General features: G+C 53.1%; 2 protein-coding genes across 5 annotated transcripts in view; one reads left to right on the forward strand and one right to left on the reverse strand.

The window, feature by feature from the left end:
• The window catches only part of LOC121274035 (high affinity cGMP-specific 3',5'-cyclic phosphodiesterase 9A-like), a 46,647-nt gene extending 33,354 nt beyond the window's left edge, over positions 1–13,293 (reverse strand). For 3 of the 4 annotated variants that reach the window (XM_041181168.1, XM_041181169.1, XM_041181167.1), the window contains exons 1-4: positions 13,109–13,293; positions 5,503–5,573; positions 2,306–2,383; positions 1,332–1,372 (exon numbers count right to left, since the gene is read on the reverse strand). In XM_041181168.1, coding sequence (XP_041037102.1) covers positions 1,332–1,372; positions 2,306–2,383; positions 5,503–5,573; positions 13,109–13,177 — 259 coding nt within the window. In that variant the 5' untranslated portion in view covers positions 13,178–13,293. The remainder of the gene's footprint in view (positions 1–1,331; positions 1,373–2,305; positions 2,384–5,502; positions 5,574–13,108) is intronic. The other variant, XM_041181170.1, reaches the window with a different exon arrangement.
• LOC121274034 (scavenger receptor cysteine-rich type 1 protein M130-like) overlaps positions 1–16,440 on the forward strand; it is a 743,215-nt gene that overhangs the window by 329,534 nt on the left and 397,241 nt on the right. The gene's annotated exons all lie outside the window — the stretch shown is intronic.

Below are 16,440 nucleotides of genomic sequence, written 5' to 3' on the forward strand. Positions count from 1 at the left end.
CAGGGCATTTCACAGCCAACAAAGGATTTTTTTCTCCAGTGAGGTCACAGTTATACTGTCGGAAACGCAGCAGCCAATTTGTGCACAGCAAGATCCCACAAGCAGCAGTGAGGTTGGATGAGGGATAAATATCGGCCCGAGGACACCGGGGAGAACTCCCCACTGCTCCTCTTACAAATAGCAGGACTTTTCACACCCGCCTGAGACGGCAGAAAGAGCCACAGTTTAATGTCTCATCTGAAAGACAGCACCTCTGACAGTGCTGCACTCCCTCAGTACTGACCCCCCGACAGTGCAGCACTCCCTCAGTACTGACCCTCCGACAGTGCAGCACTCCCTCAGTACTGACCCTCTGACAGTGCAGCACTCCCTCAGTACTGACCCTCTGACAATGCAGGACTCCCTCAGTACTGGTCCTCTGACAGTGCAGCACTCCCTCAGTACTGACCCTCTGACAGTGCAGCACTCCCTCAGTACTGACCCCCCGACAGTGCAGCACTCCCTCAGTAATGACCCTCCGACAGTGCAGCACTCCCTCAGTAATGACCCTCCGACAGTGCGGCACTCCCTCAGTACTGACCCTCTGACAGTGCTGCACACCCTCAGTACTGACCCTCTGACAGTGCGGCACTCCCTCAGTACTGACCCCCCCGACAGTGCAGCACTCCCTCAGTACTGACCCTCCGATAGTGCAGCACTCCCTCAGTACTGACCCTCTGACAGTGCAGCACTCCCTCAGTACTGACCCCCCGACAGTGCAGCACTCCCTCAGTAATGACCCTCCGACAGTGCAGCACTCCCTCAGTAATGACCCTCCGACAGTGCGGCACTCCCTCAGTACTGACCCTCTGACAGTGCAGCACTCCCTCAGTAGTGACCTTACGACAGTGCAGTACTCCCTCAGTACTGACCCTCCGACAGTGCAGCACTCCCTCAGTACTGGCCCTCTGACAGTGCTGCACACCCTCAGTACTGACCCTCTGACAGTGCGGCACTCCCTCAGTACTGACCCTCTGACAGTGCGGCACTCCCTCAATACTGACCCTCCGTCAGTGCAGCACTCCCTCAGTACTGACCCTCCGACAGTGCAGCACTCCCTCAGTACTGACCCTCCGACAGTGCAGCTCTCCCTCAGTACTGACCATCTGACAGTGCTGATCTCTATAAGAACTGGTGCTGTGACTGTTCTTGAAGTTTAGGACCTTTGACCAGCTTTATATTTAACCTTGGCTTTGAAGAAGAACTCAGAGCAGGTTATTAATATTTTAGCCTGTGCCGCTGCTATATTGGGACAACGCTGGGCAGTTTATATGACAGTGAATATCGCGTACCTGTGTGTTGGTCAGTCACAGCAATAACTTTATATGGAAAACTGTAAAAAGATGGGGGGAATTAGTGACTTTGTAGAAATATAAATATTTAACTCTGTGTGCAGTATTCCTGTGTACACTCTCCCCCTATCACTGACTCTACCCACCCATTTAATCCCCTCCCACAGTCCCATGTACACCCTCCCTTATCACTGACTCTACCCACCCATTTAATCCCCTCCCACAGTCCCAAGTACACCCTCCCTTATCACTGACTCTACCCACCCATTTAATCCCCTCCCACACCCCCATGTACACTCCCCCCCTATCACTGACTCTACCCACCCATTCACTCCCCTCCCACATCCCCATGTACACCCTCCCTTATCACTGACTCTACCCACCCATTTAATCCCCTCCCACATCCCCATGTACACCCTCCCTTATCACTGACTCTACCCACCCATTTAATCCCCTCCCACATCCCCATGTACACTCTCCCCTATCACTGACTCTACCCATCCCTTTAATCCCCTCCCACATCCCCATGTACACTCTCCCCCTATCATTGACTCTACCCACCCATTTAATCCCCTCCCACATCCCCATGTACACCCTCCCTTATCACTGAATCTACCCACCCATTTAATCCCCTCCCACATCCCCATGTACACTCTCCCCTATCACTGACTCTACCCACCCATTTAATCCCCTCTCACATCCCCATGTACACTCTCCCCTATCACTGACTCTACCCACCCATTTAATCCCCTCCTACATCCCCATGTACACTCTCCCCTATCACTGACTCTGCTTTGTGTTGTTAATCCACACATACAATTCTACCCGTCCATGTAGGATCTTCACTATTGGACTATTTGCTCCTGGCCGGTACCGATACTGAAGAAATGACCCGAGTGGACATTGCTGACAATCGCGCTTTATACAGGAAAACAGTTGTACATTTTGTCGCCAGGTCTAGCAAGATGACTCACCTCACAGAGTTGGCAGGCATCTCGGGGTTTATAACAACTGGTTTTCCAACATGGTCAACCAACGATACCACCTCCCCTCTGTAAGAAAGATGAGAGAATTTAAACAGACTTTGCATTTCTGTCGAGCACTTCACCACCTCAGGACATCCCAAAGGGTTTCACTGCCTCCCGCTATTTCCCAAAGAGTGACCAGGAGACCTCACGCATCCACAACTGTGGCTCCAGAGTTGTCACACTGCAGGCATCTGGGAAGAAATTGCAGTGGCAGACAGTGCAGCACTCCCTCAGTACCGACAGTGCAGCACTCCCTCAGTACCGACAGTGCGGCACTCCCTCAGTAATGACAGTGCGGCACTCCCTCAGTACAGACAATGCAGCACTCCCTCAGTAATGACAGTGCAGCACTCCCTCAGTACCGACAGTGCAGCACTCCCTCAATAATGACAGTGCAGCACTCCCTTAGTAATGACAGTGCAGCACTCCCTCAGTATGGACAGTGCAGCACTCCCTCAGTACAGACAGTGCAGCACTCCCTCAGTAATGACAGTGCATCACTCCCTCAGTAATGACAGTGCAACACTCCCTCAGTAATGACAGTGCAGCACTCCCTCAGTAATGACAGTGCAGCACTCCCTCAGTAATGACAGTGCAGCACTCCCTCAGTACAGACAGTGCAGCACTCCCTCAGTAATGACAGTGCAGCACTCCCTCAGTACAGACAGTGCAGCATTCCCTCAGTAATGACAGTGCGGCACTCCCTCAGTAATGACAGTGCGGCACTCCCTCAGTAATGACAGTGCGGCACTCCCTCAGTAATGACAGTGCGGCACTCCCTCAGTACAGACAGTGCGGCACTCCCTCAGTACAGACAGTGCAGCACTCCCTCAGTAATGACAGTGCAGCACTCCCTCAGTACAGACAGTGCGGCACTCCCTCAGTAATGACAGTGCAGCACTCCCTCAGTACAGACAGTGCATCACTCCCTCAGTAATGACAGTGCAGCACTCCCTCAGTAATGACAGTGCAGCACTCCCTCAGTACAGACAGTGCGGCACTCCCTCAGTAATGACAGTGCAGCACTCCCTCAGTACCGACAGCGCGGCACTCCCTCGGTAATGACAGTGCAGCACTCCCTCAGTACAGACAATGCAGCACTCCCTCAGTAATGACAGTGCAGCACTCCCTCAGTACCGACAGTGCGGCACTCCCTCAGTAATGACAGTGCAGCACTCCCTCAGTACCGACAGTGCAGCACTCCCTCAATAATGACAGTGCAGCACTCCCTTAGTAATGACAGTGCAGCACTCCCTCAGTACGGACAGTGCAGCACTCCCTCAGTACAGACAGTGCAGCACTCCCTCAGTAATGACAGTGCAGGACTCCCTCAGTAATGACAGTGCAACACTCCCTCAGTAATGACAGTGCAGCACTCCCTCAGTAATGACAGTGCAGCACTCCCTCAGTAATGACAGTGCAGTACTCCCTCAGTACAGACAGTGCAGCATTCCCTCAGTAATGACAGTGCAGCACTCCCTCAGTACCGACAGTGCGGCACTCCCTCAGTAATGACAGTGCAGCACTCCCTCAGTACCGACAGTGCGGCACTCCCTCAGTAATGACAGTGCAGCACTCCCTCAGTACCGACAGTGCGGCACTCCCTCAGTAATGACAGTGCGGCACTCCCTCAGTACAGACAGTGCAGCACTCCCTCAGTAATGACAGTGCAGCACTCCCTCAGTAATGACAGTGCAGCACTCCCTCAGTACAGACAGTGCAGCACTCCCTCAGTAATGACAGTGCAGCGCTCCCTCAGTAATGACAGTGCAGCACTCCCTCAGTACGGGCAGTGCAGCTCTCCCTCAGTACAGACAGTGCAGCACTCCCTCAGTACAGACAGTGCAGCTCTCCCTCAGTACAGACAGTGCAGCACTCCCTCAGTAATGACAGTGCAGCACTCCCTCAGTAATGACAGTGCGGCACTCCCTCAGTACCAACAGTGCAGCACTCCCTCAGTACCGACAGTGCAACACTCCCTCAGTAATGACAGTGCGGCACTCCCTCAGTACAGACAGTGCAGCACTCCCTCAGTAATGACAGTGCAGCACTCCCTCAGTACCAACAGTGCAGCACTCCCTCAGTACAGACAGTGCGGCATTCCCTCAGTAATGACAGTGCAGCACTCCCTCAGTAGGAGGAGGTTACAGAGATAGGGAAGGTTGTAGGGGCTGGAGGAGGTTACTGAAATAGGGAGGGTTGTAGGGGTTGGAGGAGGTTACAGAGATAAATAGGGTTGTACCGGGTTTGATGGGGTTACAGAGATAGGGAGGGTTGTAGGGGTGAAGGAGGTTATGGATATAGGGAGGGATGTAGGGGTTGGAGGAGGTTACAGAGATAGGGTGTTTTTTGGGGCTGGAGGTGGTTACAGAGATAGGGAGGGTTATAGGGGCTGGAGGAGGTTACAGAGATAGGGAGGGATTTAGAGGTTGGAGGAGGTTACAGGGATAGGGAGGAATGGAGGGGTTGGAGGAGGTTACAGGGATAGGGAGGGATGGAAGGGGTGGAGGAGGTTACAGGGATAGGGAGGGATGGAGGGTTTGGAGGAGGTTACAGGGATAGGGAGGGATGGAGGGTTTGGAGGAGGTTACAGGGATAGGGAGGGATGGAAGGGGTGGAGGAGGTTACAGGGATAGGGAGGGGTGGAAGGGGTGGAGGAGGTTACAGGGATAGGGAGGGATGGAAGGGGTGGAGGAGGTTACAGGGATAGGGAGGGATGGAAGAGGTGGAGGAGGTTACAGGGATAGGGAGGGATGGAGGGTTTGGAGGAGGTTACAGGGATAGGGAGGGATGGAAGGGGTGGAGGAGGTTACAGGGATAGGGAGGGATGGAAGGGGTGGAGGAGGTTACAGGGATAGGGAGGGGTGGAAGGGGTGGAGGAGGTTACAGGGATAGGGAGGGATGGAGGGTTTGGAGGAGGTTACAGGGATAGGGAGGGAAGGGCCTGTCAGGACTTGAAACCAAGGTTGAGAATTCTGAAACTGGAGTGATTGAGTCTCCGGGAGCCAGTGTAGGTCACTCAGTGACAGGGGGGCTGCAGACAACAGGACTTTCTCAGACACATGGAATCCTTCGTGTGAATGCCCAGAGCTCCAGATGTTTCTATCCATTGGGGCAGGTTTTCTAATTTGAGATGGACTGACCTGAGGTTCCCAGCTGCTATGGATAGGGCCTCGTGCACATCAGAGGGACCCGAGAGCCGGCTGAAAATCACCTGGAAGAAATCCAGAGAAAGAACTTGGAGCAATTCACAGGAGGAGATGCATCACACAGTCGAATTTCCTTGGCCTCTCTGCTTTGCTCAGTCAGGAGGTTAAATTTTTTAATTTCATCACGGGATTTGAACGCCCTTGGCCGGGCCCAGCATTTATTGCCCCATCCCTAATTGCCCCCTTGAGAAGGTGGTGGGTGAGCTGCCTTCTTGACCCGCTGCAGTCCCTGTGGTGTAGGTACTCCCACAGCGCTGTTAGGGAGGGAGTTCCAGGATTTTGTCCCCTGTGGTGTAGGTACTCCCACAGCGCTGTTAGGGAAGGAGTTCCAGGATTTTGTCCCCGTGTGGTGTAGGTACACCCACAGTGATGTTAGGGAGGGAGTTCCAGGATTTTGTCCCTGTGGTGTAGGTACACCCACAGCGCTGTTAGGGAGGGAGTTCCAGGATTTTGTCCCTGTGGTGTAGGTACACCCACAGCGCTGTTAGGGAGGGAGTTCCAGGATTTTGTCCCTGTGGTGTAGGTACACCCACAGTGCTGTTAGGGAGGGAGTTCCAGGATTTTGTCCGTGTGGTGTAGGTACACCCACAGCGCTGTTAGGGAGGGAGTTCCAGGATTTTGTCCCTGTGGTGTAGGTACACCCACAGCGCTGTTAGGGAGGGAGTTCCAGGATTTTGTCCATGTGGTGTAGGTACACCCACAGTGCTGTTAGGGAGGGAGTTCCAGGATTTTGTCCCTGTGGTGTAGGTACATCCACAGCGCTGTTAGGGAGGGAGTTCCAGGATTTTGTCCGTGTGATGTAGGTACACCCACAGCGCTGTTAGGGAGGCAGTTCCAGGATTTTGTCCCTGTGGTGTAGGTACACCCACAGCGCTGTTGGGGAGGGAGTTCCAGGATTTTGTCCGTGTGGTGTAGGTACACCCACAGCGCTGTTAGGGAGGGAGTTCCAGGATTTTGTCCCCGTGTGGTGTAGGTACACCCACAGTGCTGTTAGGGAGGGAGTTCCAGGATTTTGTCCCCTGTGGTGTAGGTACACCCACAGCGCTGTTAGGGAGGGAGTTCCAGGATTTTGACCTAGCGACAGTGAAGGAACAGTGATATATTTCCAAGTCAGGATGGTGAGTGACTTGGAGGGGAACTTCCAGGTGGGGGTGTTCCCCATGTGTCTGCTGCCCTTGTCCTTCTAGATGGTAGAGGTCGCGGGTTTGGAAGGTGCTGTGGAAGGAGCCTTGGTGAGTTGCTGCAGTGCATCTTGTAGATGGTACACACACTGCTGCTACTGTGCATTCGTGGTGGAGGGGGTGAATGTTTATGGATGGGGTGCCGATCAAGCGGGGCTGCTTTGTCCTGGACGGTTGTGAGCTTCTTGAGTGTTGTGGGAGCTGCACTCATCCAGGCAAGTGGGGAGTATCCCATCACACTCCTGACTTGTGCCTTGTAGATGGTGGACAGGCTTTGGGGAGTCAGGAGGTGAGTTACTCGCTACAGGATTCCCAGCCTCTGACCTGCTCTTGTAGCCACAGTATTTATATGGCTGGTCCAGTACAGTTTCTGGTCAATGGTAACCCCCAGGATATTGATAGTAGGAGATTCAGTGATGGTAATGTCATTAAACATCAAGGGGCGATGGTTAGATTCTGTCTTGCTGGAGATGGTCATTGCCTGACACTTGTGTGGTGTGAATGTTATTTGCCGCTTGTCAGCCCTGAGCCTGGATATTGTCCAGGTCTTGCTGCATTTGGACATGGATTGCTTCAGTGTCCCAGTAAAAGTAAGCATTACTAACAAGTTATGCAACTGAAGCTTCAGTTTTCTAAAGCTCCTCTCAGACCCCACCTGTAGTCACTGGGTTCAGTCCTGGACCCTGCACCTCAGGGAGGGTATATTGTCCTCGGAAGGGATGCAGCCCAGAGTCACCAGAACGATCCCGGGGCTGAAAGGGTTAAATCCCGAGGACAGGTTGCACAGACCAGGCTTGTGTTCCCTCGAGTCTCGAAGATTATGGGTGATCTAATCGAGGGGTTTAAGATGATTAAAGGATTCGGTGGGGACAATAGAGTGAAACTATTTCCCCCGATAGTGGGGGTGAGGTGAGGGGGGGTCCAGAACAAGGGGGCAGAAACTTAAAATTGCAGCCAGGCCGTTCAGGGGGTGATGTCAGGAAGCACTTCTTCACACAAAGTCGGGGGGGGTGGAAATCTGGAACTCTCTCCCCCAGAAAAAGCTGTCGAGACTGGGAGGGGTCAATTGTAAATTTCAAAACTGAGATTGAGAGATTTTTGTTGGGTCGGGGGGGGGGGTTAAGGGTCACGGAACCGAGGCGGGTGGCTGGGGTCAAGATACAGATCGGACATGATCTGATTGAATGGAGCAGGTTCGAGGGGGCTGAATGGGGCTTCCTCCTGTTCCTGTGTAACAGGCTCGAGAAGGGGCTGAATGGCCTCCTCCTGTTCCTGTGTAACAGGCTCGAGGGGGGCTGAATGGGCCTCCTCCTGTTCCTGTGTAACAGGCTCGAGAAGGGGCTGAATGGCCTCCTCCTGTTCCTGTGTACCCCGAGGGCCGATTTACTCCCCCAGTTTGTTGTGTGCAGGATGCTCCTAGGCTACCATGGTACAAGAGGGATAAAGCGTTGAACCCAAACCGTCTGCTCGAGACGGGCAGCATTTCCGACCCTGAACAGACAGAGAAAACCCGACACCTAACCTCCTCCGCCATGTCCGAGTGATCGTCCGAGGGAGGATCCTTTACATTCGACTGGGTGCGGCGGCCCAGAGAGTCAGGGCAGGGACCCCACCCCCCCCTACTCCCCCCACCAACGCCACCCACCGCCCCCCCTCCCCACCTCCCCCCACGCTGTCATCTCTTTGAAGGCACTCGCTGGCATCAGTAAAATGCCCTGAAGCTGCTTTGTAAAAGCAGGTGAGTGTGTAAGGTTGGTGGGTGACGGGGTTGTGGGGGTGGGGTGGGGGTGAGTGCGTCGGGTGGGGTAAGGGATAGGGTGGATACGGTGACCCTGAGGTGTGATACACCTTTAAGAGAACGTGAGCAAGTGGACCATAGCTGTGTTGCCCGGGCTACCATGTAAATGTTAGTTTGGGGTAGGGTCTGGTTGGAGTTGTGCCCATCATGTCATCGCTCTGTTGTCTGTGTAAATAAATAGCGTGTGCTTCATATCATATTGGTCTCTGTGTCTGCCAAATGCTGTAATCGACTCACCTGTCGACAGGTAAGGTGTAGCCGGTTCGCTAGCAAAGTGACCCCCCCCACCCACCGTAGTAGAATATAACAGTGGACAAGGGGGTAGGGTGGGTGAGGGCTTAGGGTGGGTGAAGGTGTAGGGTGGATGAGGGCGTTGGGTGGTTGAGGGGATAGTGTGGGTGACAGGATCAGGTGGGTATTGGGGTAATGTGGGTGACTGGGTAAGGTAGGCGACGGAGCAGGGTAGTTGAGGGCGTTGGGTGGGCAAGGGCATTGGGTGGGTGAGGGGATAGTGTGGGCGACAGGGTAAGATGGGTGATGGGTCAGGGTAGTTCAGGACGTAGAGTGGGTGATGGGGTAGGGTGGGTGATGGGATAGAGTGGGTGATGGGGCAGGGTGGTTGAGGGCTTAGGGTGGGTGAAGGTGTAGGGTGGATGAGGGCGTAGGGTGGTTGAGGGGATAGTGTAGGTGACAGGATCAGGTGGGCGTTGGGACAAGGTGGGTGACGGGGTAAGGTAGGCGATGGAGCAGGGTAGTTGAGGGCATTGGGTGGGCAAGGGCATTGGGTGGTTGAGGGGATAGTGTGGGTGACAGGATCAGGTGGGCGTTGGGACAAGGTGGGTGACGGGGTAAGGTAGGCGATGGAGCAGGGTAGTTGAGGGCATTGGGTGGGCAAGGGCATTGGGTGGGTGAGGGGATAGTGTGGGTGACAGGATCAGGTGGGCGTTGGGACAAGGTGGGTGACGGGGTAAGGTAGGCGATGGAGCAGGGTAGTTGAGGGCATTGGGTGGGCAAGGGCATTGGGTGGGTAATTGGATCGCTAGGTAAAATGGGGAGGGTGGGTAAGAGCATAGGGTAAGGTGGGTGAGGGGGGTGTTAATGGAGCAGGGTGGTTGAGGACGTGGGTGGGTAACTGGGTAAAATGGGTAGGGGGGGGTGGTGAGGGTGTAGAACAATTGATTCATGGGCATCACTCGATTTGGATTTCCAAATTCATCTTGAGCTCAAACTTCACCACCTGCCCGGGTGGTCTCCGAACCCCTGGATGGTTGGATGACCCATCCAGCCAAGGCAACAATCCCTCCCCCCGCCGCCCCGCCCCCTCGGGTGAGGTGCGAAGTGGCCTCGGGGGGTAGCAGGGTTGGGTGGGGAGGGGTTGACAGATCGGATTGGCGCTGGTGGTGGGAGGGGAGAGGTGGGAGGAGGGGCGTGTCAGGTCAGGTCAGGTCGGGTGAGGGTGAGGGGAGAGGTCGGGCGGTCAGTGGGTTGGTCGGGGGGCTAGTCATGGAGTCCAGGGTGGGGCACGGGCGGAAGCGGGAGGGCAGATGCGGGGGCTGGGGAGGGGGCGGGGTGGTGGTCGAGGGAGGGGTGATCGGGGTTTGTGGGTGTCGGGAGGTCAGGGGGGGGCAGTCGGTGGGTCGGGGTCGGGTTGGGGGGTGGGTGTGGTTAATCGGGGTCAAGTGGGGAGTTTGTGAGGGGGGTGGAATTGGAGGGTGGGGTGGGGTTGCAGTTGTGTAGCTACCCAGGAGTTAAAGAGAATTTTCCGGTCTAACGTTTCGAACCACTCAGGTCGGTGAGTTGGGATTGGACGGAGGAGTCCAACTCTAACTCAGAATTGGAGGGTGACTTGGGGGCTTCCAGGGAGCAGGGGGATTACCCCGAGGTACACCAAAATTCCTGTTCAATTCACACAGGGTCCTTGCACTGGAAATCCCGAGCAGTCCCCTCCCAATCACCTATAACCGGGGTCAACCCGCCCGGACCAGGACCATCTGGAGACTTCAGGGTCTGGGAATCCAGAGGGAATCAGTGAAGATGTGGGGAACTCGATAGTCGGGGCGGGGAGGGAAGAATGTGCCTCCCACCAACGCTTTGGGAAAAGTGACAGAGAATTGGAGAGAGAGGGGGAGCGGAGGAGATTTACTGGGATGGTCCCCAGCGACCAGGGACTTCAGTCCGCGTGGAGGGACCGGGGGAAGCCGGGGTCGTTCTCCCTCGGGGCGGAGAAGGTTAAGTGGGGGGGAGATTGAATCGGGGGCGTTCGACATCAGGAGGGGGGTTTGGACAGAGTCGATGAGGAGAAAGTGTTTCCTGTGGCAGGAGGGTCGGTAACCAGAGGGGACACAGATTGAAGAGAATCGGGGAAAAGGACCAGAGGAGGGTAGATGAGGAGGATTATTTTTTGACCCAGCGAGTTGTTGGGATCTGGAAGGCACTGCCTGAAAGGGCGGTGGAAGCAGATTCAATAGGAACTTTCAAAAAAAGGGGGGAATTGGAGAAATACTAGAAGGGGAAAAATTTGCAGGTCTGTGGGGGGAAAAAGCAAGGGGTGGGGTGGGGGGTAGAGTGGGGACTAATTGGATAGATCTTTCAAAAGCTTTGATGAATATAGATAACCGGAAACGTTGGTTACATGTCATAAAAGAACTGCATGTTTTTAGCACTATACATGCAGAGAGCTTTACTCTGTATCTAACCCCGTGCTGTATCTATCCTGGGAGTGTTTGATGGGGACAGTGTCGAGGGAGCTTTACTCTGTATCTAACCCCGTGCTGTACCTGTCCTGGGAATGTTTGATGGGGACAGTGTAGAGGGATCTTCACTCTGTACCTAACCCTGTGCTGTACCTGTCCTGGGAGTGTTTGATGGGGACAGTGTAGAGGGAGATTTACTCTGTATCTAACCCCGTGCTGTACCTGTCCTGGGAGTGTTTGATGGGGACAGTGTAGAGGGATCTTCACTCTGTATCTAACCCCGTGCTGTACCTGTCCTGGGAGTGTTTGATGGGGACAGTGTAGAGGGAGCTTTACTCTGTATCTAACCCTCTGCTGTACCTGTCCTGGGAGTGTTGGATGGGGACAGTGTAGAGGGAGATTTACTCTGTATCTAACCCCGTGCTGTACCTGTCCTGGGATTGTTTGATGGGGACAGTGTAGTGGGAGCTAATTATATCTGGCATGCGACTGTTAACTTACTCAATGCTAATTTGGTACAGCGGTGAGATTTTTACTAATAGGCCTGGGTGATTTTGTTTGAGATAAGCTTTCTTCCTGTGCCACTTTCTGAATGACTTGCATCAACAGGTATTTCTGCAGCAAATGAAAGTTTGCACCCTGAGAACATGAAGTGGTTTTGAAATTCTGATTATGCTGATAAAGTCAGGAGAGACACAGTCCCACAGCAGCAGCGGAACTGCAATTAGCACCACTGAAGGTCACCCATTTCCGAGAACTGCGATGCATCACATTTTCCATCATTACATACATGTGAAACCATCAAACACTCTCATGATAGGGCCAGCACGGGGTTAAATACAGAGTAAATCTCCCTCTACACTGTCCCCATCAAACACTCCCAGGACAGGTACAGCACAGGGTTAGATACAGAGTAAATCTCCCTCTACACTGTCCACATCAAACACTCCCAGGACAGGTACAGCACAGGGTTAGATACAGAGTAAATCTCCCTCTACACTGTCCACATCAAACACTCCCAGGACAGGTACAGCACGGGGTTAGATACAGAGTAAAGCTTCCTCTACACCGTCCCCATCAAACACTCCCGGGACAGGTACAGCACGGGGTTAGATACAGAGTAAATCTCCCTCTACACTGTCCACATCAAACACTCCCAGGACAGGTACAGCACGGGGTTAGATACAGAGTAAAGCTCCCTCTACACCGTCCCCATCAAACACTCCCGGGACAGGTACAGCACGGGGTTAGATACAGAGTAAATCTCCCTCTACACTGTCCCCATCAAACACTCCCAGGACAGGTACAGCACGGGGTTAGATACAGAGTAAAGCTTCCTCTACACCGTCCCCATCAAACACTCCCGGGACAGGTACAGCACGGGGTTAGATACAGAGTAAATCTCCCTCTACACTGTCCACATCAAACACTCCCAGGACCGGTACAGCACGGGGTTAGATACAGAGTAAAGCTCCCTCTACACTGTCCCCATCAAACACTCCCAGGACAGGTACAGCACGGGGTTAGATACAGAGTAAAGCTCACTCTACACCGTCCACATCAAACACTCCCAGGAAAGGTACAGCACGGGGTTAGATACAGAGTAAAGCACCCTCTACACTGTCCACATCAAACACTCCAAGGACAGGTAAGGTTCCAAACTGCCTCTGTCCGTGTCCCTCAGCAGTTGCTGGTAGCTGAACAATACAAACAGTGCTGGGCATGCTGAACATGATTGATTATCTGATGGGACAATGAAGGTATTAATTAAAGTCCGTCCCCCTGTCTAATCATTAATGTCTGCAGCAGTGCTGCAACCAGCCAGCCAGGGGAAGCAGATTACCGAACGAGCTTCAGAACCCACTCACCTTCTGGATCTTCCCATCAACATCCAGGTGAATGACCTTCGGCTGAGCAGCTGATGAAGCGGATCCCATGATACCCGGCGCCGGAGTCAGTCACGTCTTAGACTCGCTGGGTGTCCGATTGAAGGGCGGTTGTGGGGAGTGAGCGGGAGCAGAGTTTATTGTCAGGATTTGCTCACTGCCTGTGCCTGTGTGTGTGTGTGTGTGTGTGTGTGTGTGTGTGTGTCTCTCTCTCTCTCTCTCTCTCAATATCTCGCTCACTCTCTCTCAAGCGGGCTCCTCAAACTGCAGCCCCCTTTCATGTCAGATTGGCTTGGAGTGGTTCCCACAGCAACTTCACCATCACAGACACAGGGGAGGGCACAATTTGTCAAGTTGCCAAGTTTATTACAACTGTTTGATGGCTTACTCTTTTGCTTAAGGGGTGAGCGCATCTTAGCCACTGTTAACAATCAACAGATTAGCAAAACCGGTTTAACAATTAATCATAAGCGAGATTGTAACTCAATGCTGAAAACAAACAGTATGGAGATTGTTTTCATGTTTAACTGATTTATGGCATCATTGGCTAGGCTATCAGTTATTGCGCGTTCTTAATTTAACTTTTATTCATTTATGGGATGAGCGCTGACCCAGCATTTATTGCCCATCCCTAATTGCTCCTTGAGAAGGTGGTGGGTGAGCTGACTTCTTGACCCGCTGCAGTCCCGTGTGGTGTAGGTACACCCACAGCGGTGTTAGAGAGGGAGTTCCAGGGGTTTGACCCAGCGACAGTTGAAGGAACTGTGATATATTTCCAAGTCAGGATGGTGAGTGGCTTGGAGGGGAACTTCCAGGTGGTGGTGTTACCATGGGCAGGTACAGCGTGGGGTTAGATACAGAGTAAAGCTCCCTCTACGCTGTCCCCATCAAACACTCCCAGGACAGGTACAGCACAGGGTTAGATACAGAGTAAATCTCCCTCTACACTGTCCCCATCAAACACTCCCAGGACAGGTACAGCACCGGGTTAGATACAGAGTAAAGCTTCCTCTACACTGTCCCCATCAAACACTCCCAGGACAGGTACAGCACGGGGTTAGATACAGAGTAAATCTCCCTCTACACTGACACCATCAAATACTCCCAGGACAGGTACAGCACAGGGTTAGATACAGAGTAAATCTCCCTCTACACTGTCCCCATCAAACACTCCCAGGACAGGTACAGCACGGGGTTAGATACAGAGTAAAGCTCCCTCTACACTGTCCCCATCAAACACTCCCAGGACAGGTACATTACGGGGTTAGATACAGAGTAAATCTCCCTCTACACTGTCCCCTTCAAACACTCCCAGGACAGGTACAGCACGGGGTTAGATACAGAGTAAAGCTCCCTCTACACTGTCCCCATCAAACACTCCCAGGACCGGTACAGCACGGGGTTAGATACAGAGTAAAGTTCCCTCTACACTGTCCACATCAAACACTCCCAGGACAGGTACAGCACGGGGTGAGATACAGAGTAAACCTCCCTCTACACTGTCCCCATCAAACACTCCCAGGACAGGTACAGCACGGGGTTAGATACAGAGTAAAGCTCCCTCTACACTGTCCCCATCAAACACTCCCAGGACAGGTACAGCACGGGGTTAGATACAGAGTAAATCTCCCTCTACACTGTCCACGTCAAACACTCCGAGGACAGGTACAGCACGGGGTTAGATACAGAGTAAATCTCCCTCTACACTGTCCCCATCAAACACTCCCAGGACAGGTACAGCACGGGGTTAGATACAGAGTAAATCTCCCTCTACACTGTCCCCATCAAACACTCCCAGGATAGATACAGCACGGTGTTAGATACAGAGTAAATCTCCCTCTACACTGTCCCCTTCAAACACTCCCAGGACAGGTACATTACGGGGTTAGATACAGAGTAAATCTCCCTCTACACTGTCCCCATCAAACACTCCCAGGACCGGTACAGCACGGGGTTAGATCCAGAGTAAAGTTCCCTCTACACTGTCCCCATCAAACACTCCCAGGACAGGTACAGCACGGGTTTAGTTAATTACTCCTCTCTTTTCCGCTCCCAGTTTGATAAATGTATTATTGATATTGTGAACGTTTGAAGATTACAGGATAAGTCTGATTAAAGCAGTGTTTGACATCAAAGCGCGGTCTCTTTGGAGGAGACTAATTATAAACTACCCCATGGACTTTGCATTTTAATTTGTAGTAGTCAGCGGGCAATTAATCCTGCATTAGATAGAAACCTCTAATCAGCTCCGGGAATGATAAAGGAGAAAGCACAGTCCTCTGTGCTCACATGTTGCAGCGCACAGTTGTCCTGTAAAACAGCTTGTCCTCAACAAAGACCAGGAACAGGAGGAGGCCATTCAGCCCCTCGAGCCTGTTACACCGGCACAGGAGGAGGTCCATTCAGCCCCCTCGAGCCTGTTACACAGGAACAGGAGGAGACCCATTCAGCCCCCTTGAGCTCCTCCATTCAATCAGATCATGTCTGATCTGTATCTTATCCCCATCCACCCGCCTCAGTTCCGTGATCCTTAACCCAACCGACCCAACGAAAATCTCTCAATCTCAGTTTTGAAATTTACAATTGACCCCTCCCAGTCTCGACAGCGTTTTCTGGGGGAGAGAGTTCCAGATTTCCACCCCCCTCCCCTTTGTGTGAAGAAGTGCTTCCTGACATCACCCCCTGAACGGCCAGGCTGCAATTTTAAGATTCTGCCCCCTTGTTCTGGACCCCACCTCATCTCACCCCCAACACCGGGGGAAATAGTTTCTCCTTATCGACCCTATCGAAGCCTTTAATCATCTTAAACCCCTTGATTAGATCACCCCTTAATCTTCGAGACTCGAGGGAACACAAGCCTGGTCTGTGCAACCTGTCCTCGGGATTTAACCCTTCCAGCCCCGGGATCGTTCTGGTGACTCCGGGCTGCAGCCCCTCCGAGGACAATATCCCCTCCCTGAGGAGCGGGGCACCTGTTAGGGTTGCATGTTGCTGGGGACTAAGGCACACGCCTCGACCCCTCACAACCCCCCAACCCCCCACCCCTCCGGCACTGCCCTTGTTTGATGGGTTTATAGTCTCCAGATACAGGGAAGGAATGGGAAGGGCCTGGGAAGGGGAACTTGCCTGGCACCTTGGGGGTTTTGCACCAACTGGTCTGCTAGCATGGTCAATGGACAGGACCACCTCCCCCCTGTGAGAAAGACGAGAGCGTTTGGAGGCAGTGCATTAGCGTAGCACCAATCACCGCCCTCATGACGTCCTGAGGTAGTTTGCGAAGTAAGGTCACTGTCGCGATGCAGGAAACACAGAAA

Source organism: Carcharodon carcharias (genome assembly GCF_017639515.1).
Source record: "Carcharodon carcharias isolate sCarCar2 chromosome 29 unlocalized genomic scaffold, sCarCar2.pri SUPER_29_unloc_2, whole genome shotgun sequence".
NCBI classification, from domain to species: domain Eukaryota; kingdom Metazoa; phylum Chordata; class Chondrichthyes; order Lamniformes; family Lamnidae; genus Carcharodon; species Carcharodon carcharias.